This window comes from Neopsephotus bourkii, unplaced genomic scaffold (assembly GCF_033783945.1).
Source record: "Neopsephotus bourkii isolate Nb327-2 ecotype Australia unplaced genomic scaffold, CSIRO-AGI_Nbou_v1 NB_942, whole genome shotgun sequence".
Taxonomy (NCBI): Eukaryota; Metazoa; Chordata; class Aves; order Psittaciformes; family Psittacidae; genus Neopsephotus; species Neopsephotus bourkii.
This window is the reverse complement of record NW_026901436.1, coordinates 315,951-339,730: the sequence shown is the minus strand read 5'-3', so window position 1 is coordinate 339,730 and position 23,780 is coordinate 315,951. Positions and strand designations below refer to the sequence as shown.

The 23,780-nt window shown below is 44.1% G+C and overlaps 1 protein-coding gene and 1 long non-coding RNA gene across 39 annotated transcripts in view; one reads left to right on the top strand and one right to left on the bottom strand.

The window, feature by feature from the left end:
• Positions 1 to 6,331: 6,331 nt before the first annotated feature.
• LOC133214967 (uncharacterized) lies at positions 6,332 to 7,784 on the bottom strand. Its single transcript, XR_009726288.1, has 3 exons — positions 7,704 to 7,784; positions 7,013 to 7,568; positions 6,332 to 6,407 (listed from the first exon to the last, which is right to left on the bottom strand). It is a non-coding gene; the product is annotated as an uncharacterized LOC133214967 (long non-coding RNA).
• Positions 7,785 to 9,286: 1,502 nt separating this feature from the next.
• The window catches only part of CLASP2 (cytoplasmic linker associated protein 2), a 124,281-nt gene continuing 109,787 nt past the window's right edge, over positions 9,287 to 23,780 (top strand). For 18 of the 38 annotated variants that reach the window (XM_061358476.1, XM_061358470.1, XM_061358460.1 and 15 more), the window contains exons 1-2: positions 9,288 to 9,573; positions 20,335 to 20,413. In XM_061358476.1, the coding sequence (XP_061214460.1) occupies positions 9,379 to 9,573; positions 20,335 to 20,413 (274 nt within the window). In that variant the 5' untranslated portion in view covers positions 9,288 to 9,378. Of the gene's footprint in view, positions 9,574 to 20,334; positions 20,414 to 23,780 lie in introns of all 38 variants that reach the window. The other 20 variants (XM_061358473.1, XM_061358449.1, XM_061358447.1 and 17 more) reach the window with 2 other exon arrangements.

Genomic DNA, 23,780 nt, shown 5'->3' with positions numbered 1-23,780 from the left:
ACTCCATAAATACCACGCTTCCTGACATGATGCCGGAGAGGGAGCTTTTAGTTTGCACAAATACACATCTTTTAGCACACAAGGTTGCATAAATATGCACTTGAAAATGCTCTCAAAGCCAAAAGGTCTGATTTCTTCATCACTGAATCACAGAATATGTGTATATCCTACAGCGTGTCCCTGTGTATGGACATCCCTGTAGTGGCCTGGGAGCAGTCTGCAGTGTGAGGCTGGGAGAATGTTACATTCTTACCCTCTGCTGAAGGATGTCTCAATTTTTTTCTCCAAAAATACACATAACTGGATGCTGGTTTTGAACATGTCCTCATGCCCCAGGATTGCATTGATAAATGTGAGGAACTGCAGCCATTGCCAAGATGTGCTTCCTTCCTATTTTTGGGCATACTCTGGAGGTCCATACTTTAGCAACATTCCCTGTACTCAGGGGAAGCTGTGCTTAGGTAGGACTGACACTATGCCTCATCCCAACAGGATTTCCTGGATTTCTGAATCTCAACCCGAGACTAGAGCTGAAGTTTTGGAACTGGTCCTTAGGCTTACAATGGTCCACAGCAAAACCACAGACATGAATGAGAGCTGTGGGTGGAAAATCAAACTCTGTTGAAATTGTAGATGTTGTCATGCAGGTCCATCTCAAATCTGCAGTTCAGATGGACTGGTTTTACTGCTCTTACTACTCCTTCTCTACGTAGCTTTGTGACAGAAGTGGGTTACAAGATCTGCCACATTCAGTACCAGGTGTTTAAAGCATTAAAACAAAAGAACGCTGCTGTTCTCATACACATAAAGCAGCATGGGGCTTTATATTTCAGGAAACCAGGGGGTATATATGGAGGTAAGAAATTAGTTTAGTTTAATTGCAACCAGAGACCATATTGCAAACCTGTAATTGCAAATCAGAGACTGCAAGCAGACCATTAAATCCCCGTATGAGGCCCTAGGGTGCAGCCCTCAGTAGTGTGGGAATGGCTATGCTGGAGGGCAGCACTGAGGTAGATCACTGCGGATCAGACCCTGTGGAGAGCTGGTGGGTGAGAAGGAGCTGCCAGGAATTCCACTTGAGGAATAGCCCCTGCCTGGAGCTACCTGTGCTTAAGTCATGCACCTCACTAGGTCAGACACGGGGCTGGAGTGGGGACTTGCCTTGTTCTCACTGCGGTCCTCCCTGCAGTGATCCCAGATGGTGAACATCTGGAACATCTTCTTGACTTAGGATCCTTGAAGAAGAATTACATTGTTGAGACCTAAGAATGAAGACTGTTGGTTTATGACACAAAACAAGCAGCTGGTCACTAAAATGATACTAGTTTAGCTGAGGCTGTGCAGCCTTGTCCTTCCAAAAGGATGAGGCTATGGATTGGCTTTTAAACTACTTTAACGTGATTAACATAAACAGGTATCTGAATGGAATTAGCTGAAAGTCTGGTTCTATCTGATGCTCAGCCAGTGGCTTTCACTTGTGTGTGTTCTCCACTTCTGTGGTGTCTGTTGGGACACCCCTGGGGTGGTGTCCTGGGTTCAGCTGTAGCAGTCATTTTTCTCCTTCTCAGTAGCTGGTGCAGTGCTGTGGTTTTGATTTTAGCCTGGGAACAGCGCTGATAACACCGATGGTTTTATTTGTTAAGTGATGTTTACCCTAATAAAGGACTTTTCAGTCTCATGCTCTGCCAGTGAGGAGGGGTACGGGAAGCTGGGAGGAAGCAGAGACAGGACACCTGACCCAGACTAGCTGAAGGGGTATTCCAAACCACAGCACGTCATGCCCAGTATAGAAACTGGGGGCAGTTACCCAGAAAGCTGAGATTGCTGCTTGGGTTGGACTGGGTATTGGCGGGTGGTGAGCAATTGTGCATCACTTGTGTTTATTGTTTTCTTTTCTTTTTTCACTTTTATATTCTCTCCCCTTGTTATTTCCCTTATCATTATTATTACTGGTGGTAGCAGCAGTAGTTTTGTGTTATACCTTAGTTACTGGACTGCTCTTATCTCAACCCGTGGGAGTCACATTCTTTCCATTCTCCACCCCGACCCTCAGTGAGTGAGTGGCTGCATGGTTCTGAGTTACCGGCTGGGCTTAAACCATGACAGGTGGGTACTGGGGACAGCTCAGACACCATCACAGAGACTGTGAGGGGATAGCCCTCACTGTGAGCACAAACACTTCCACACTTACCTCCGGGTGTATATGCATATATATACATACTCTGGAAAACCCATAGCATGGGATATGTCTGTGTGCAGAAACACCCGGATGTAGCAATGTTTATTCCAATAGGAAATGACTTCTAAATAGGCTGGTTATTGTCTTTACATGCTGGCAGTGATGACAAGAATGTGAGTCATGCAGTACCAAAAATAAAAAGAGGGGGACTCATGATTGAGGCATCACAGATACCTGTTGGTTACTCAGCTCAAAGCAGATTAAAGACTTCATTTCTGCTGCCACAAAGCTGCATGGTGTTACTTGAGATTTTATAGAAAATAAGTTCTATTCCATTGTTGCCTGTATAATGACATATTTCTCTTCATCTGTCTACAGTGAAATAGTTCCCCAGACTCTTCCCCCAGTGAGTGCTCTTAGTGGGAAAACATGGGCTCCAAATTCGTAACACTGCTCTAAGGAATGTTGGCTGGACCCATAATAGCAGTGCTTGGTCAGAGCTGGTGGTGGCCGTGGTGGGTACAGTCTGCTTTGTGCTGCAGCTTCAGCACCACCAACCCCAGCAGAGGTTCTGAACTGTTCTAGACAAGGACAGTACTTTCCTTACAGGGTGAAAACTGAACCCATCTGTGACTTGTTGGTTTTGTAGAACATAGATGAACACTTCATTTTTTTTCATGTGCATACTCATTTACAGAAATTCCTCCCAAACACCAGTTGGTATTTGCATCCAAACCAGTGGGCTTCTATGTGAAACGGGGGAGCAGACAAGGAAAAAGTACGACTTGTGTTAACGGTTGGCTTGGCTTCTTTCTATCGGTAACAGAGACAGTAGGTGGAGTTTCAACTCCCTGCCTTTGGACTGAACACTTCCCAAGATGTTCCAGGGCAGGTTTACCACAAGAGGGAGCTCTCAAACAGCCAAACAAGTCAAGGTTTTTTCAGCCTACAGAGGAAAAGCATGCCAAAATAAGGCAACAGCCCAAAAACTGTTACCTTAATCCCAAAATGTAAATACACCCAATTCTTTATGAAAAAAGAGTTTTAAACTATATGCCTGTAACTTCAGGTATGCATTCGGCTATAAGTATGTAAGGAAAACTTTATTCTTCTCCTGAAAGAACCCTGCAGCTGCTTCTTGGAAAAACCTTCCTGGTGATGCAGGAGTTACTCCAGTGCTAAAGCACTGCCGGGTCTGGTCCTGTCTATAGTAGGGCTTGCATTACAGAGAAAAGGCAAGCTAAAGAAGGCACCAACAGATCACATCACACACGTTTTCTCCTTTCTCTTCTAATTCCCAAGCAAGGGAGCTGTGGGCTGCCCTATGTAAGTGTGGGCAGTGCCTGCACTGCTATGGGATGGGTATCAACACCACCTGGTTTGAGGAATTGTTTCTGTGCCATGTGAAGGACACCCTCCTACAGGGTTTTCGCATTCCCAGTGCATTCCCTGCCTCATAAGATTCTTGCAGATAATGAAAATGCCATGGCTTGTTTTGCAGGAATGGAGATTTTGCCAGTCCAAGGGCAAAGTTCACCAGCCACACGTCAGTGTGCTCACTGGTTTGTGTCTTTCAGGTTAGGTGAATCAGATATTTTGAATCCTTTTTCTGCAACAAACAGTAGCGTGACAATACAAAGGTGATGGCATTGATATCAAACCAGCAGTCATTGGTATTTTAACTAAAAGTTTAATCAATTTCCTATGTTTAACAACTTAGAAAATTTTGTGCTGATGGACTGCTACTGCATCCCAATTTTTCCCAGCATGACACAAAATCATTACAGAGCAACATTCTACAAAGGTTTTACATGGAACTCTGACATACCATACCCTACCACGGACATTCAGAGATACGAAAGCATAATTAATCAAGGTCTAGCAAACCAACCTGCTGCACAAACCATGCAATCACTGACCTAACAAACCACAGCTAAAATACTCATAGCACTGGAGAGAGAGAAACATCTCTGCCACAAAAATGACACAAAGGATACCATGTTAGGTAGCAGTGGTTTGAGTGATTACAGCAGACAGGATAGACTAGCTATAAAACGGAAGAGGCCACTTACACATTAATTCTATTTGCTTGACCTGTTATTACTGTTTTTCATTACCCATAGTTTTTAATTTGTTCTTCCTTCTCTGTGTCACACGTATCAAGGAAATCAGCAAATGAATCATAAAAGGTTTATCAGGATGAATTATTTAATTGCAGTACCTACATGTTAAAACACATTTGACAGTAAGGGACAAATTACCACCCTAAAGTAAGCTGGTAATGGGGCTCCAGCCTGATCCACCTCACGGCCCATTTCTTCAGTCATCAAATTGACTATGTACAAGAAAAATACCAGGCTACTGATTTCAACCTCTGGTTTATAAATAAGTACATAAAAGTGATGCAGATTAAATATGTAATTTCAAGAACAACCACAGCACAAGCCAAACTGTAGCAGAGTTCACTGAATATATTTGTAATAGTTACATTGAGTTTCATCTCTAAGGCCTTGTGAGAAAAAAGGGCAATACTTCAGCTAGGTTGGTACACACATTTCAACATCATTACTGGAACATTCCATTGTGAATTCAGGAAATATGTATTATTTCATTCATCTGCTATTAATTATCGCAGAGGGAGGTTTTAAAATGATTTTTTAAAGTTATCAACAGTGATAAATTCAGCTTGAAAAGATATACCTCATCCTTCTACAATGAATGTTAGGAAAGATGTAAAATAGATACCTATGCAGCACACACAACAAAAATGCCACATTGCTGCTTAAACTAGCCCAACATGACAGTATTTCACCTCCTGAGAGTATTGAGAAAAGCCTCAATGTACTGATGACCAACCTGGGCACACACAAAAGCCTATGGTTACTGCAGAGCACATTAAGAGGAGGTGGTATATGACTCCAAGATGCAGCCTGAGCATTTCCCTCAAGCCTCCTGGGTGGAACACGATGCAGAGTGCCATCCGGGCTGCTGAGGAATCCAGCAGGAATGCAAGCACAACTTTCTCACAGATTTCTTGTGTCAGCTTAGGCTACAGCAATTTATGGGAACTTTCCAAGTGACTCATGTTTAAATTCACTCTGTTTTTATTATGGTCTGCACTTGCTACTTGTAATAAAAAGACGCTTTCATCAGAGGCGATTTGAGGGATTTTTATGGTCCTTTCAGTGACAGGATTACATCTTTTGTGCAGGAAGGGCTTTTCAGAAGGGGAAGTCTGTCTGTGGAAGTGACTTTTCTGCTGGAATGACTGACAGGTCTGCTAAAGATCCACAAGTGGGTTGCAGGAGGTTTTTGCCTGTAAAAGCTACTACTAGGAAAGGACAAAAGGTAGAAACAGAGCCTCAAGGACAGCCCAAGGAAGGACAAGCACAGCTCTCTCCCTCCCCAGCCTGTTTTTCTGTAGGATTATAGCCTTTTTCAGCACAGGATGTTACCTGTGGTTGTTGTGCAGCACCCTTGTATGAGATGGGGGTGTAGAAACAGGTTTGGTGTGCAGTTCAGGTCGGAAAAGTGCCTCACTGGATTAGTGCTGTGTACCTCAGCTCCTGCTGTAACTCCTCTGGTTGCTAGCAAGCAAATCATATCAAAAAGACCAAAGAAAATCTTCATTCTGCATTCAATTACAGGGCTTAATTTCTCTACAAAATATTACACGTTGTACAAATACACAAGAGTAGTGGATTTACACTCACATGCTTGCATATCAAAAAGAAGATTGCATTCCAAAGGAAGAAATCTCCTTAACTGAGAATAAGAGGCTTTAAAAGATCTTTGAACAAAAATGCCTTCTCTTTGGAGCCTAGCCCACATCCCGAGGTACAGAGTCCATTAGGACTTGGTGAGAACATCTAACTGCAAGCCCTGTCCTTGGTCCAAGCTGGGGACTGCTCTAGACCCACCATTACAGCACTACTCCTGCCCTGCTAGAAGAAACAAGCATCCAGCAGCTTTATTTGCCAAATCAAAATGCTATTTGTTTGCAGAGGAAAAAACATCAACCAATATTTACTGATCCCACAAGAAACTTTATTCTTCTCAGTGCTAGGGTTTCAGAGGAAAATGCCTTGATCTTATCAGAACACCTCACGCTAAAAAGGGCTACCAATTTTCCAGTGTTGTATCAGTGTTCAGGTAGTAACAGGATGAAATGCAGTAGCTGAAACCTCTGATTTTACAGGGAGACAGTTATTTTCTCGTGTTTTTTCTAAGAGAAAGAAAACATGGAAGGAAAAAGGCCACATATCCCAGCATGGCTTTTTGCCCTTTACATAGCTTTGTGGTGCCATCTCTGGGTTGACAAAATAGTTTCAGCATTTCAAGTGTGTGTCTTATTATACTTTATCCTTCTCCTCAGCTTCAACACTAGTCACAGCAATTAGCTTCCCTCATCAGTGTATGAATCTTTGAATCAAGAGAAAAGCCAGTACCACGAGATTAAACCCGCTCTTTTTTGCATAGGATTTTCTGTCTGAAGAGATTGACATTAACTTGGATTATAATAAAAGGTCCCTTTTAAATCACTCAGGGTTTTTTGTTTGGTTTGGTTTTTGTTTCTCCAGAAAGTCTGGTGGTTTGGAAACCATTTACAGTTCTTAATACTCCAAGAGTCCAGTAACATCTACTCAGTTCTCTTGTATTTAGCCAATCTTATTAGATCAACAGTTCCTGTTAAAACTTTCACAGCAAGAAGCTTACTTTCTAAACTTGCACTAAAAAAATGTAACTGTGTTATTTTTATTTTTTTAATGTAATTTTTTCAATTTCCAGTGGTTTCTCGAGTGTCATTTTCAATAAAAGAAAATTCCATACCAAGGACATGCCATTGCACACACAGGAGAAGAAGCATTCAGCCCCATCCAAAATGATGGTTCTTTACATGTGCACAGGGAAATTCATTGTGAAAACATAATGAGGAGTTCATAATCTTTTTGTAAAAGTACAATGAGCTTGAAGTACCATATATACATTCCTGCTTTAAACCATAATAATCTTTTAATAGCAACCTTTTAAACCATCTTCATTATTGTAATGCCTAGAGACCAGCCAAGCGTGGGATCCTGACTTTGCCACACCACACTAAAATCAATAGAAGGCTGCTTGTGGCCCTGCTTTCTGCTATGCCTGTGGATGGAGATCTCTTCTTCTGCCAGATGAACCCCCTGAGCCAGCTCTTTGCAAAGTCAGATAGCAGCACACAGAACAGAAGTGCAGAATTCCTGAAAATGGGATTTGAGAGAAGCAGGACCACTGTAGCACCGGTTCAGTTTGGTTTACACTGCTGTGATGCTGCAGTTTGCAGGGATGGTTCCTCAGTCAGTTTACACCTGTAAATCCATTTATACCTGCATATCCATATAGTTTATACCTGTATATTCATATCATTTATACCTGTACATCTGTATAGTATACCTGTATATCCATACAGTTTATACCTGTACATCCATATAGTTATAACTGTATATCCATATAGTTTACAACTGTATATCCATATAGTTTATACCTGTATATCCATTCCTGCAGCGAAACAAAAGGGAGCTCCTCACTTTGCTGCATGCTCACTTTTCCCTAGTGTCAGGACTAAGAGGGAAGAAACAGGCAGACAGTGCTGACCTGGAACTAAACTAAGCTTTCATGACATAATGGCTCCCATTGACAAGGGTCCCACCAGCCCTCCTCTCCCCCATACACCTTCTTTTGGCTCCAGATCTGGCACTTAACTGCAGCAGTTTAGGAATCTGGATTAACAAAAAGCTAATTCTGTTCAGGGGAAATAAAAATAATGAGAGAAAAACCTCCCTGGAGTGTTTACATGGGAGTCAAATAAACAGCCCTGGTGTCAGAGAGGGAAGGATGGTACACCACGAGCACATGTCACTGAAGGCCTCATCTACAGAGTTTTCGAACACTTCCAGGTACGGTGAGTCCCCCACTGCTAGGAGCAGCCTGTTCCAATGCCTGACCACCCTCTCTGTGAAGAAACTTTCCTCATCTCTATCTATACACCCCCTGGCGCAGCTTGAGGCCGTTTCCTCTTGTAACTTGGCAGAGGAGACCGACCCCACCTCACTCCATCCTCCTGTCAGGCAGCTGTAGGGAGCGATAAGGCGCGCCCCCCCGCGAGCCTTCTCTTCTCCAGACTGAAACCCCCCGGTCCCTCAGCCGTTCCCCCGGGCACCCTTCCCAGCGCAAGCCTGGGGCACAGCACTCTCCTCCCCGCCTACCCTGTTTCTCAACCCTTGTCCTTCCTCTTCCTCCTCCGCTCCTCCGGCCCTTAGGGCGCCGCTGGCCCGGCGGGGGCGCACTGCGCATGCACCACCTAGTACAGGTCCGGCGGAGGTGGGAGGGGCGGAGGGAAGAAAGGGGGCGGGACCCGAAGGGGAGGGGGCGGAGCCTCAGTGTGCCACGCCCGGAGTCTCAGGCGGCTGCAGGGGCGGCCCGCGGTGGGGGGGGGCGCTACTTCCCCGGGACAGAGGCGGTGCCGCGGGGTGGCTGAGGGGGGCGCCGGGTCTGGCCCAGCCCGCGGTGGGCGCTGACGGGGAGAGCGGCGCGGAGCCGGGAGCCGCCGCGGCGAAGTTTGGAAGCTGCCCCGCGGGCGAGCAGGGGGAGGAGGGGCCGCAGACCTTGGCGTCGGGAGCATGAGCGGTCCGCCCCGGCCTCGCCATTGCTGCAGCGCCCGCGGGAGGACGGGCCGGTGCCCGTGGCCGTGAGGGGGATCGCTCCGCCGTGGGGAGCCCGCGGCTGCCCGCCTTCCGCTGAGGCGTCTGCGAGCTCTCTCCGCCCCGCAGGCGAGACCGGACGATCGCTGCCTATTCCCTTTCTCCCGGGCGGGAGGGGCGGCGGCCGGGAGCCCTCCCGGGATACCCCTGGGACGACGCGGAGGCGGCTGGAAAGCCCCTCGCCTGAGGCGGCCGCTCCCGCCCACCGCCCCTCACCTCAGCTTCCCCCCGCGGGCGGAGGCAGGCGGGAGCCGCCCGGGTCCCTGGCTGCAGCGCATGGGGGCGGCGGGCGCGGGGCCGGGGCGCAGCGGGCGAGGGGAGGCCCCGTGAGGGCAGCGGCCCTGCCGGCACCGCCGGGCGCGTCGCGTCCCCTCCCCGCCCTGCCCGGGCCCAGCTCCCGGCGCTGACGCCGGGCGGCTCCTCTCGTCTGCGAAGAAACTTTTCCCGTGTCGGGCGAGGATGGATCCGGGCGGTCTGGAGTACTTCTGCGAGCAGGTACAGCAGAAGGACGTGGCCCGCAGGATGCAGGTCGGGCAGGAGCTGCTGGAGTACCTGAGCGACCCGGCGCGCTGCTCCGAGGTGGAGCAGGACCTGCAGCGCTTGGACAAGGTGATCGACGAACTGACCACATGGGTCAACTCCAGCAACTTCAAGGTGAGGCTGCGGGGACGCTCGGTGCGGGAGCGACCATGATTCATCATGGCAGGGAGGTGCGGGGCTCCGCGCTGCTGCGTTATCGGATACGAGCAGGAATAAAACTGCCTTTATATTGGGTTTTATCCCTCCTCTGATAAAAGGAAACTCGTTTTTTTTTTGGGGGGGGGTGGGGGGGTGCTGTTAACGCTTTCTTATTTCTGCTCCTCTGCTCTGAAAGAAGTGGTAATATGAGTTTCATTTTTGCTTTTATCGCTGGTTCAACTTCTTTTTTTTTTGGACGTAATAACAAAACTAAACCAAACCACACAACTGCTTTACATACCCGGGCGGTGTTTCTTATTCTGAAGCGAGATAAGGGATGATTTTTCCCTCCCCCGCTCCCGTTCCGTGCTCTCTGTACTTGGGTGTAGCGTTTCCTGGATTGCCATGGTTTTCTGTAGGCCGTAGGAGTGCTGTCTCACCGGGTTTGTGCCGCACCGGGCGTGTTTGACACGGTTTAATGGATAATTGGCTGCTGGGGGTTCCCGTTGTGAGTTTGAGGCTGTTTTCCCGTCTCCAGGTGACTTTCCCGGCCGTGGGAAGTTGTGCGGTGTTTCCGCAGCCGCCGATGATGACTCACGTTTCGTAGCGTGTTGTATGTGCGCGTTTCAAGACCGAGCTGCCGGGAGGCAGCGATTGCTCGGGCACGCTCCCCTTGGGATATGTGTCCATCGTTCTGACGCTGGCCAGCTGATAAGGCGATTGGCAGCGTAGTTCTATTACCGGGGACAGCCGTGTTCGCAATAGCGAGTTGTATTAATTAGTTAATTAACTAACTAATTCGGCGTGCCGCTGGGCCGGGTCCGCGCTCCCGTCGCCTGGCGGCGGTGTCGGGCTGCGATTGCGCTGGGCTCTGTAAGCCCAGCCAGATCCGCCCTTCCCTCCGCACTTAGAAACACAGCGCGGGTCCGGTTGTGGAAGGGACCGTAAAGCTCATCCGGTTGCAACCCCCTGCCACGGGCAGGGACACCTTTCATTAGACCGGGTTGCTCCAAGCCCCGTCCTTGAATAGTGCAGGGATGGCGCTCATTCCCTTCTCTCACTGTCTTACCTTGTAGGATAATTGACTTGCACCTTGGGCCTCTGGACTCATTGTCGTGAGGTTATTGTGATTTTTTCCCCATCTGCTTAGGCTCAGGAAGCATACACAGGAGTGTCTTTGGGGCAGTTTGTTCATTAAATGGGTATTTGTTTTTCAGTGTTTGCATGTAGCCCATTTAAGTTTCAAGTTCCCTTCTAAGTTTCCAAGTAATAAGGCTTAAGTCTATTTGCACATGTGATTTCTTTATTTTGAAGCATGTTCGTCATTAAAGGTCAAGATAGATTGAGAAAATAACGTGGACAAGTATGATCTGTTTGCCTTTAAATTCCTCATCTGAGGGCAGTTGCTGATAATAAGTGATGTGAAACCTGGAGAGGTTTATAAAGAGGACTAGGTATTACTTATCTCAACAAGGCAATATGGAAGTTTCCTTTTGCTCTTTTAATTTGTCAAAATTTGGGCTTAATTCTTGAAATCTACTTCTCAAGATGAGTGTTTCATAAGGAGACACATTCTGCTTGCTGCTAAGGTAAGGTGATAGGGCTCTTTGGCTGTTAGGACTGCAGGAGAAATGAGGATATGCAGCACTCCAGATCACAAGCCTCAGTCGTGCAAGATGAGTTTAAAAAAGAACTTGCATGATAACTAAAATATATTTGTTACCTCTTCTCTATATCCACTTACTGGGGGCTCTTTATATATACAGTGCTCTATTTCAAAGCATGTTAAATGCATTCTTTTAGCTGCAGCAGCACAGGATCTTGGATGTTTTGTTCATGATCAGTTCCAGTATTCCTGGCTGTGGGGGCAGCATCTGCTGCTTCAAAACAAAAATACTCTGGAAAACTGTGCTTTGCATCTTATGTGCATGTTTTATCCTATGCAAGGATAGGCGCAACTTCAAATGTTAAATCTGAGTTTGCTGTTAAACTTGGTGCCTGTATGACATAATCAAGTAATGAGTGCCCAGGTTTACGTTTATTTTCAAGGAAAATATTCAAGTAATCTTCATCTTTGATTACTGTATTTTTTTTAGTGATTTGTTGGTGTTTTTTCCCTTTGCTGAGTGTCAAGTGGGGAATACTGGAGGGAATTTTAAGGAGGGCATTTCCGCTGTAGACGATTGGTATGGATGACAAGGGAATAACTAATGTAGCTTGGCCTGGATACGCCTTATCTTGTTCTTATGTGCAGACTCCATTCTTGCATGCAGTGCAGTGATGACCACACTGAAAGAGAAGATGCATGATCTTGGAACTCAGCTCTCTGCTGTACCTGAGAAGAGAAAACTCTACAAAATGCCACCCTGGAAAGTTTCTGTTTCCCATAACCAAAAGGGAAAGGGTCTGAAGGGAATAGAAATAGGAGAATTGATTGGGCAGACTTGATAATGAGTAGGGAAAAAGGGAAGAGGTGTTCAGTAAACAAGTGTGGGCAGTCTCTGAGGTTGTATTGTCTCAAGCAGGTTTTAGTTATCCAAACAGTGATTTTAAGTTTCTGAAGTTTGCAGCTGTTTATAGTGGTTTAATAAGCAACCTGGCAGTTCCAAACTAAGAAAGCAGATAGCAGAATTTCTTCAGTTTATCTAGCTCATCAAGGTGGAAAATGCAATTACCTGGCTGAGTTACTGGTAAATCAAAAAGGTGGGAGTAAGAAAGTGTTGACTCATCTGCAGATGGAGTTCTGGTGCAAGTTGGTTGTGGAGCACAGGGAGTGACCTAGAGAGATCTGAGTCATTAAAGGCTGATCTTAATGGTGTATCATGGGGACTTCAGCTACCAGGTCTATGCAGTCAGGGATGAATTACTTTCCACGACTGCTGGAAACTTTGCAAAGCCAGGGAGCACCCAGATTTATTTTGTATCTCATTAGAATGAAAGAGTTGCTCACTGAACGAAATATTGTTTGCTTGGTGTCCTGGTATTATGAACTCATTTATTTCAGGTTGGTTGGGACTGACCTCTCTCCTACAATTCAGAGGTTTCAGTTTGGCTTGGGTTTTTTTTGTCTCCCATGTGACAGCTTTCCCAAGGCTGTGAGGAATAGTGGAGAAACAAAGTAAGAGTGATGAATTCTGAAAGCTTTTTAAGGAGTAGGTAAGTTGGATACAAAGTATTAAGGGATGGGTGCTAGTACTCTTCCGCTGGTATTTGTTCTCCTCAAACTCTGAACTATTTGGCAACTTCAGCAAATTGTAGTAGTGCTAATGTCTGAAACTTCAACCAGTAAATTTACTCCCCATTTTGTGAGGGTACTGCAGCTGGTAATTGCTGGCTTTACTGGGTTAACCTGGATGTTCAGCTATGTATATGTGAGTTTTACCACCTATCTTCATGTCTCTCTGGTACTAGATAGCCACTTGAATTAATTGCAAGGTTACCTGACTTTGTACAGCCTGGTGGCTCAGACTGTTCCATGTCTGACTTAAATAATTGGGAAACCTGCTTTGAACATCTGCTAAAGAGATGTGGGATAAAGAAATACTCTACTCAAGAAGCACCTTTGCAAGTCTACTTTTGGCTGGCTGTTCACATATTGTGTTGGGCTTTTTTAAGCCCACCAAAATCAAGCAGTTACCCTCATAAAATTTCCTTATGAGCAATAAAACCACCTATCAGTTCTTTATGCAAATTCCACCTGATCAGAAGTGATCAAAACTATGACTAAAATTCTGGTGGTTTCTCAAGATTATTTTTGTAAGAGTGATTAGCCATGGTTGTGGCTGAGAGCCGTTTTGGGGTTTCTTACCTTTGTAATCACTATTTTAGCTTGGTTTATTCTTCAGATGCAACAGGAAAATAACCAGTAATCCTAATTACTGAGTTTATGTCAGAGGAGCAGATTGTTTGCCACGCAAAACCAAAAAATTGGGTATCCCCCAGTCTTTTGCTGATAGCGTGGATAATCTGTTTTAGGCAAATCCTTGGAATTATCTTTTATTCTATGCTCCCTGTATAGAGAGAGTTTTTTCCTTTGCTTTGTTTGTCTCAACCCCAAGTGCTGAACGATACTGACCTGCCAGTGATGTTATTGTTGCAGTTCTGTATTTCCTTAGTTTTGGTTTGTCTTCAGTTCAACAGGAGGCCAGCAGGAGGAGCTTTCGATTGCCGGAAGGGAAGCTCTGAAGTGGGTTTTTGCACATAGGTTATGACAAGTGGCCGGGATGTTTGTCTCAAGTCCTTGCTCAGAGACGGCAGTCATTATAACTTCATTGACTGCATATAACTGTGTGAAGTGGGAGCTGGAATTTGATATAATTTAAACAAAATGGAGATGAGATCTGGAAAAATAAGTTCAGAAATAAATGTGAAGTCCTACATTTCAGTAAAATTATTGATCAGAAATGCAGGATGTGGGACATGGGATTAAATAAAGGTCCTTGGGAACAATGTGTAAGGGTTGTTTTCGAGCTGAAGTTGAACACAAGCCAACACAGAAGCAAACGCTATATTGAGTTGTAGGACTGTAACTTGCAGGACAGAAAAATGGAAGAACAGAGGTCCCACCTCAACCTTTATTCTTCAGTTACAGCATAGATCCTGGTATTTCCTTAGCCTTTGTTAGCAAGTAGTGGTGATTTGAATGTCTTTGTTGGAGGAGCAGCATTTGACTTTGAGCTCTTTGCTGAACTTCATTATTCTTTATTTCAGGTTTGTTTCATCTTGGCTATGTAGGAGCTACTTCCCTTATTTCTATGTAATGAGAATGTGATTCAGCCTGTTCATGTATGAATCCAGTTTCAGTTTTCAAGCTCAAGTATTCGATTCTTGAGTAATAATTGCTATTTTTTCATGTATTATTTATGTTCTGTTGGTAGAGTGTTAAATAAACTATTAGCCAAATAAACAAATCTTCAGAAGGCAAGGGACACTTGCAGCAAGTTTTAATTATTTGAAGTATAATTAAAACTAATTTTGCCCAGCATTTAATTACTAATGTGGAATATACAGTCTCAAACTCCCAGGCATCTCCTCCAGAGGTGGAACTGGCAGTTCTCGGTAGTTTTGCAGCTTTAGTTTGTGTAATCTAGCCTAACTGTAGTCCCTGTTGAAAGAGCATCTGTGCTTCTCCTGGCCAGGCATCCCCACTATCGCTCTTGAGGCAGTTCCCTTTCTGTTGACATTGAATTCATTTTCCAGCATTTCAACAAGGTGATTGGACTGTTCTGCAGGAGGTTAAAGTGTGTACCAGGTCAAATATGCCTGCAGGTCAAGAGGGAGAATGGGGCTGTCCCTTTTAGCCTGCAGTTTCATTTGGGCGTGACTAGAGACCATTTCCAAGCTCTGTGCAATATGCAAGAAAGGAGCCTCTTTCAGAATGGAGTCCACAGCATGAGCCATATGTAGTTCCACATGTGATCATAGTGGTGTTGCTCATTTGAGCAGTTTCTTTTTCCTGGCTGCTGAATTGCCATGGTGCTTCTGTCTTCATTGCTCCAGTGTGAATGCTTGGGAAGCTGTACAGTGGACAGGCTTAGGGAAGATCTCTGGCTAAGGAGATGCTTTCTCTTGTTCACTTGATGCGCTGGCTTCCTAAAGCACATTACTCTTCAGCTGTGTGAATACTTGTCTCCTCACAGCAGAGGAGCTGGTGCCAATGATACAAGTAAGCAGCAGAATAGGAAGAAATCACATTGTGTTTAATACAGTTTTAACAAATAGGAAATGGGAAGGGAAATAAGGGACCTTGGGCACGGAAAGAATTACATTCTTTTGGAAGAGTAAAGTCCTAAAATAAAGTGGTTTTTGTTCTCCATCAACAAGCTTAGAAAGGTTTTCAAGTGCCATTGTTGGGGGGGGGGCATGGAAAGCTTTTTCCCTTTTTTTTTCCTTTTAATTAAAAATTTATATAAAATTTATTCTAAAGAGAAATGCAGTGCTTACATCTCAAGGTCTTCCCACTGAGCACTGCTTTTAAAGAGGGTCTGTCTTCGAACTTTTTGCACTGCAGCACGTAAAGTTTAAGCTAGACAACCTCAAAAAGAAAATGATTTAAAATGTCAGGGGTTCCTCTGTGGTGTAGTTCTGCTTTATACTCACTGTCCTTGGAACAGTGTCTATGAAAAATATATGACTGTGGTAAAGGGAGGAATGTTCTGTGTATGTGTGAAGCAAACTGTAGATATTCCTGTGATGGATCAAAGCTGGAGGCAGTGCACTACATACACACTTCAGAATACTGATTGCTGAGTTGTCACAGAATACAGAACAGTTTGGAGATCCCACTTTCAGCCTGAACTCAAGTCAGCTTGAAGATCATGAGAGATTTTGAAGTAACAGAAGGGTGTAAATGTTTCTGAGTGTTACTGATGTGTTCTTCAGAACTGGGTAAATGTTTCTTCACTAATGCTGGTGGGAGGAATGTTCTAGTTCCTAACTTGGGGGAAGGGCAGTAAACCAGATTTATGAAGTTCTGAAATGTTCATGACGGCACTATGCCTGCTTGTTTTGGCTGCTGTACAGGAGAGGTCAAAACAACAAGGACTTCCCAGATCCATGCTTGTTGAGAAGGACCTCTGAGGGAACTGAGCCTTTTCAGTGCTGAGCTATACTCATCAGCCTGTGGGTAAATCTGGGTGATTCATTCAGTAATCCTCTCGTGGTGTGGTGACTTGCACTATGGAGCTGAAATGATTTGTGCTTGGCCCTCACAGGAGGAGTATGAAGGGAAGATTATCCTGGGGAGTTTGGTAGTAGTCTGTACTGCTTTTGAGACTTTGTGGGTTGCAGCTGAGGAGTAGCTTTAACAGTAGCAGAGATCTGATACTCTCAGCAGGGTCTTGGCTTGTAGTCCAAATTATAGTTGCAAACCACTGCTTTGAAGTCAGTAAACTTGCATTTTTAGGTAGAGGAGTCTCTGCATTTGCTGAGGAATCTGCAACTCAAATAGCTGAGCTTGAAGACTGTGGTTGGTTACTAGCAATCCTCTTTCCTGGCAGTGTGAAGTGATGTGATAAACATACTGCTAAACAGAAAAAAGATGGTACAGATCTTGGATCTTTGGCATTGTGTCATTGTACCCTTGAAGATGGAAGAAGCACAAGAATGGAAATAATGCTTTCTTGTCAATTAAGATCTCTAAGGTAGAGATAACGTGTGGCAGTTTCAGCAGCTGTGGCTGCAGTTTTGGCTGCTTGTCAGCAGAGGCAGCTGCCCTACTGATTCTGATGGGGGAGAACTGAAGTTCACTTGTCCCAGGGAGAACAGTCTAAGGGTGACCTGGGTGGGACTGGAGAACCACCTGGGCTGAAGAAACAACCAAGGAAAATGGAAGAGGCCTTCTGCCTGTGGAGCTGGGGCAGGTTTTGGTATCTGTGCAAGCTTTTGGATTAAGAGAGGGAATGGAACATGGCAGATCTCAGCAGAGTGGGTAATGTGGAAAGAACTGGAGTGGAAAACAGTAAAGGAGCAAAAAGTGATGGAGTATCCTGTGAACTAGGATGGAAGTGTATTCAGGGAGATGAGTGAAGAGAACTACATAAGAAACTTCCAGGAGAGCTGGAAAAGGAACAAGCTGCAGAGCAAGAAATAGGCTCAATTCATAATCACGTTTTGGTTGGAACATCTTGACTTCACTGAAGAGCCTGGTCCTTTCCAGAGCAGATAAAATACTTCTCAGTCGGGTTGCCAATTTTATTGTAATCCAGGATAGTCAAGGACAGTCCTGAACACTGGTTTGCTAAAGAACAGCTCAACAACCAATCAACTGCAGCTTAAATTAAGTCTAAATTTATTTTGTGAACCTCAAATGCAGTGTTTGAATGCATTAAACAATAGTGAGCTGATGAATTGGCCTCAGCATACAAAGGCCTTTCTAGGCAGCAGGCAAAAAGGCTTAATGAATGCAGAGTAAGAAACAGTTCCAATGATTTTCATCCCAGAAACAATACATCCCTCATTGCAGTGAGTGGGAAGAGCCATGGTGCTGTTGAGGTTTTGCTGTCCATAGTGAAGAGCGTGTGTTGATATACCATCCCATGCAGTGTCTGAGGGGTTAGACCCTGTTTCTTACAGATCAGCTCTACCTGACTTGTGCGTTGTTCTTGTTGGTTTTGCTTGAATGCTGCTCTCTCTTGACCCCCTGTCAGTCATTAAGGGCTCCTTCCGAAAGGCTGCTTGGATCGTATCTACCAGGAGATACTGAAACTCAGAACATCGTGTATCAAAGCAGAGAAGTGTAAGAGCTATTTACAGAACCAGTGAGGTAGTTTATTTGATGTACTCTGTAGTGGTATGCTTCAGCTGACTTGTTTTGAAACACGGAATGTGAGCCAGTTTCATAGCTAGAGGAGTTTCCCACTACTTCAAGCCTGAGGTCTCATCCTACTTCCTGTAGGTATCATGACATCTCTTACCTGTTGTCATTTTGAAGGTGCAGACCACAGGGGACTTTGCATGAGCTCAAGCTATGTGTGCTTTACTTTTTTTAAGCCTCTGAGGTGTTGTTTGGAATGGAAGAAGTCTTCAAGAGGGATTTTAGAAAGACAATCAAATGTGTGGAGAGGAAGGAGACTCTCTGTAAGTACCGTTACAGAAGGAAAGGCTGCAGTTTATGCATTAATAGACCTTTAAATACACACATAGGAAGGGTATCTTAAAAGCTGCCACTGGAAGCAGAGTCTAAGGTGGAGCCTGTAATCGGGAAACAGAAGCATAGGAAAATGATGCATATCCAGAATGAATTCCTTACTGCATTCAGACATCACTTTCTAGACTGAAATTTTGCCTCAGGTCTCATAAAGCTTTAACAATCCGGAAAAGAACATTAAAGGGAAGAGCCTTTTGGGAAACTCTGATGTTACCATAAGAGCTGACTTATGTTTGGGGGTTTTTTTTCTAAGTTACTACTTGGAGTGTTGTGTTTTCTCACCTTAAGCTGTAGATGCAGTCACCTGTTGGCAGTATATTAAGTCAGTGATGCCATCCATTTGGATTTGCTCTTCTTTGTTTTAGTACATAATAAAATGGTGTGAATTTCCACATAAAATGGTACTAACTTGAAATGTAAGTTTTGTTCCCCTTGTTTAAAAGGAGGTCTGTTGTACTTATAACGACTTAATTAAAATCCCCTTAATTATGTGGTTGCTTCAGATCCGAGGTTTTCTGGGGACCATATCGGTCTAGTTTCCTGTGGAAACACAGCTCATGCGATCCAGTGTGCGTGGGCCACGTGCATTCACATTCATGTCCAGACGGATTTTCTTTGGCCTGTGTTTGCTGTGGACCATTGTGACAGATAAGATCTTGCGGAAACAGCGTTGTCCAGGAAAATGTGGTTCCAAGTTGTAGGAAAATAAAGAGCTGATAGAGGGGAGTAGCTCTGCTCAAGGCTTCACAGGGAAAAACTTCCAGTGCCTTAACTAGCAAATTCAGAGGAGAAAAAACTGTTACAAAAGCCCAAGCATCAGGTGGTCCTTCCTTTGGGATTTGCATCTTCGTGGGCTGCAAATTGAGCTAACTACAAGGTGTGGGAAATGCAGTTCTGGTGTTCATAATGAACTGTGATGGGACATCAGGAATGAAGTCTTGGAACACTGTGCAGGGTAGGCAGGGGTGAAAAAAAGCATCCTGACTTGTTGCAATAATTTAGTTCAACCACTCTTTTCTGATCATGTTTTTGTTTCTCTGTTAGTGGATGCTGCTCTTTTAGCTGGTTTCTGATCTGAGATGGGAACTTCCTCCCAACCTCAGCGGTGTTTTGACCTGCCTCTTGTTTCTGATTTTCTTTTTTCATTTTATTTTTATTTTTATGTTTATTTTTATGCTTATTTTTATTTTTTTAAACAAAAGAAGAGAAATGGAACTTCTCAAGCTGAACAAGCAGGTGGACAAATGGTGTGGTCTGAACTGCCAGGGAAGGCAGCATTGGCTTCTCTCCCTTGTTTTCTTTTGGGAGTCTGGAAACCGATGTGATGACCTTAGTGGATGAGCTATGTAGCCAGATTGCAGTAAGCTCTTAGCATCTGGAAAACTGTTTAAGCCATGGAGGTTTCCTAGTCTGTGTTAGTACTTATGTTTTGGGGGGCTTAGTTTTGCATTCTAAGTTTGCTTTTTCTGAGTCTTACAACTGCATCCCTCTCCTTTGGTTTTGTTCTTTGGTTGTGGGTTTGTTTGGAGTTCTTTTGTTTTCTCTTTTCTTTGCTAAGGCATTCTGGTTGGTTTGTTTCAGCAGCTTAGAGACCTGGTAGAGGAGGAAAGGCCTAAAGCCTCCCTGTTACCTGGTTCAGAGGAACTTTGACTTTCATCTTAATATCAAGTTAGACTTCTAGAGTCAGCTTTTAAAGGATGGACAGAACTGCAGACCCTAACATATCTAGACAGGAAAAAAAGAAGCTTCCTCTAACTCCTTAGTTCTTGTAATTAATAATTTGGATTTTAATGATTTGTAGTTGAAAATACAAAAACATTAATAGTCCTATTTTAAGACAAGCACTAAAAAAAACTGAACTGCTCTGGTATATGTAAATACACTTGATCCATCCCAAATGTATTCTGCTGACTTTGTCTTCATGAAAGCTTCAAGCAATTATCAGCTCTCTAGTTGGAGCTGTAATTTCTCTTTGGGTTAAGATCCAGTCTTTCAGCATGTTTGCATATCTGTGTCTGATTTCTTTAATATGTATTCTAAAGGATTCCTTAGTGATCTGTTTTATGTATTTAATGCTTTTGTTTCAACAGGTAGCACTACTGGGATTAGATGTTTTAGGTGCCTTTGTCGACAGATTATCAGGACGCTTTAAATCCTATATAGGAACTGGTAAGTGAAATACAACTTTATTGTTAAAACCAAGAAGTAAAAGACATTCTCCTCCTTTGCCCCTCTCCCCACCCTCCACAGCAGCTGAAGTCAAACGTGTTAAGAGCTTTCCAAGCTATTATAATATAGTGGTAGGCATCTTATTGCTACTGTTGGCATTTAAGTAATTTGATATTAACTTGTAAGTATTCATTTCTCATGCAGTTGATTTCTGGGTGGTGATTGGGGTTTTTGAGAGGTTCCAGGAACATTTCTTCAGTAATTAGGTTCATGCTATATAGTTGCTCACCACTCCCATGCTATCTATGTACTCACCAGTCCCCAAGACAGTCATCTACAAATTACAAGTGTTACCTTTAACTTGTGTTGAAGACTGAAGGTTTTATTTGCAGATCACTTTAATTAGAGCCTTATGTCTGCTGAAGCCTGTGGTCTCTGGGGGCAATGTGGTCTACCTCCTGTGAGATAACTGTAGCTTTTGGTAGTCTAAACTTCTTATGGGATGGAAAAAAGGACTATTGTTCTTGTGTGAAGTATTTACTTGAATGACATTCAAGTGAACGGATCTGCGTGCGCCTGAGTATGGAACAGTTGTGCTGGGAGGTGTGAACACATGCTGCTGCCCAACCCATTTTGCTGGTGTCCTTGAAAAGAAGTAGTGCTAGAGGAGCATTGGCATCGGTGATGTATCACTGGCTGTTTCTAACAGAAGTTTCCAGTTGTATCTCCTTTCCCAAAGTTTGTGTAACTTACAGCTTGTTCCCACATCTCCACTTACCTCAGATTTTCTGCTACAATGTTAAGCTTCCTTTTCTTTATGTGTCTACTTTTGTACTCAAGACTTAAGAAATCAGCAACATCTGAAAGTTTAGGAACACAAAAGTATAGTTTGACAAGTAACTGACCAAAGTCACTAGAAGCCCCTTTCATAGTGCTGCAGAACCCCTGCAGTAGCTCTGCAGAACTGCAATCTGCTGTTGCTGAGGGTTTTTCTTTGGCTTGTTCTGTACTGGAGCAGTGTAAGGGCACTGAAGCTGTGTTGTGCTGTGCGGGATAGTGATTTCTGAATAGCCTCTGTCGCTACACACAGTGCTGGGCTGCAGAGTTTTATTCTGTTTTGATTTATGTTTTAGTGGTGTGTGTAACTGAAAATTCCTGCAGCTTTATGAAAGGTTGGAAAGCTTTATTCATTTCTCTGATTTTAAGTGTGAACTACTTCAGAAGAGACCGAAAACACTCTTTGGTTTTGTCCCAGTAGTTGAGTAGTTTGAGATTATGACCCTGTAGCATTTATATTGAGAAAACCAAAAGGAGTACTGGCACCAGGTGTCCATGGAACATGTGTAACATCAGTTGGCACCTGAAGCCATGTACTCCACAAGTACCTTTTAGAAGAGCCCAGTACTAGTGCTTTCTACTGAAACTGGTCTTCTGAGCATCTTCAGAATCAAGACCCCCGTGGAGTGCGCTGTGCTGAATACACAAGTCACTGTTGTGCATGGTCAGCTTTTAGGTAAGCTTGACAGACACCAAAATATTAGTCTCGGTAAAGACACAAAAACAACCTTTGTTTTAGATGACTTTTACAAGAGAGTGATTTATGGTAGGAATTCTCTTCAGTCAGTGGCTGTCTCTCCAAGTCTTATAACATGACGTGAATAACTTTCAATTTTTGCCAGTGAAGCAGCCACACAAAACCTTCATTTTAAAAGTCTGGCTGTGCGGGTTGTCCAGGGTTTATGAGAGTAATTAGAAGCACACTGGTGAGCAAGAGAACTGCTTCCTTCACCAAAACTTAAAGACCCATCGGCTTCCCAAATCATGTTCTGTTGACTCTGTAGATTTGGCTTCTGACATAATCTGAGAATGACTCCAGTAGATCAGACCAAAACCTCATGTCTGAGAGCGATCTGCAGCTGCCTGAAAAGACAGTAAGGCCATGACAGTCATGGGGTGATAACCCCTTCATTATGATCCCCAAGCTGGCAGCGGCTTTACAGTTTAGGGTAGCTGAGGCCAATGTCACCCTGTCTTCCTACAGCTGTATCCAGTTAGGTTTTGAGCACACACAGACATTTGGCTTCTACAGTGTTCTGTAATAAGGCTTAATTATGGAAAATGTTTGGTTTGGGGCTGCCTGATAACCTGATGTTTGCTAGATGTCAGCAGAGAGATGAGCTATCACTTCTTGTCTTCTTGATCACCATCCTCATCTCACAGATCTCTTCCGTGTCTGTCCTCTGCTGTCCTTCTCCCTGCCCTGGGTAACAGCCCCAGTCTGATTGTTTCTTGTATACACATGGTTCCATAGTCTTTATTGTTTCCCCTTTCAGAACCTTTTCGTCGCAGGGCTTTGAGTTGAGGAAGCCATAGCAGCACTAATGCAGTGTGTGTTTATAGCAGCATAATTCCGTTTGGGTTTATTATGTGTCTATTACTGTTGTAATGATTAAGAACCTCTTTTTTTGTTACCTGGCTGCTTCCTGAAAATAGACCTAATAGATTCATATATACTGCCTGCTGTAACAACCTGTTTCCTGTGATTCCTAACAGATTTAGGATCTGCTGCCCAGAGTGGTGTCTCTTCCTCCATGTGCCTTTATCACTGTGGTACCTTCCTTCCTGTAAGACCCCTTTACTTGAAAACTATATGAAAATCCAGCTGCACTCTGTCAGCTGAGTTACTTTATGCAAAGAGCTCTTACAAGTTAGTGAGGTACCACTTAGAACCACACAGAGTGATTTGGGTTGGAAAGGACCTTAAGATCATCCAGTTCCAAACCCCTGCCATGAGCAGGGACACCTTTCACTAGACAAAGTTGCTCAAAGCTCCGTCCAACCTGGCCTTGAACACTGACAGGGATGGAGTATTCACAACATCCTTGGGCAACGCATTCCAGTGCCTCACGAGTGTCACAATAAAGAACTTCTTCCTTATATCCAACCTAAATCTTCCCTGTTGAAGTTTGAAGCCATTATCCCTTGTCCTTTCATTGTAGCTCCTGATGAAGAGTTCCTCTCCAGCATCCACTTCTTTTTATAAAATCTACGTTGTCTCCTCTATGCTATAGATGACTGTGCATGTACTGACTGTGGTGGGTTCTTCAGAGATGCCAGAAGCAAGTAAAATCATAGAGGTTGAAAAATACCTTTAAGGTCCTCAAGCACAACTGTTAACTGGGCACTGCCAAGTCCACCACTAAACCATGTGCTTATGATTAATGACATTGCATGCTCTCTGCAGCTGGCATCAGTGTTCTGGGGACTTGGACACACACACTTGGGATCTGTTTTCTAGTACTCATAATAAAGATGCTTCAAAATACTTTGCAAGCAAGAAATCTCAGGATATGTGTTAGTTCCAGCG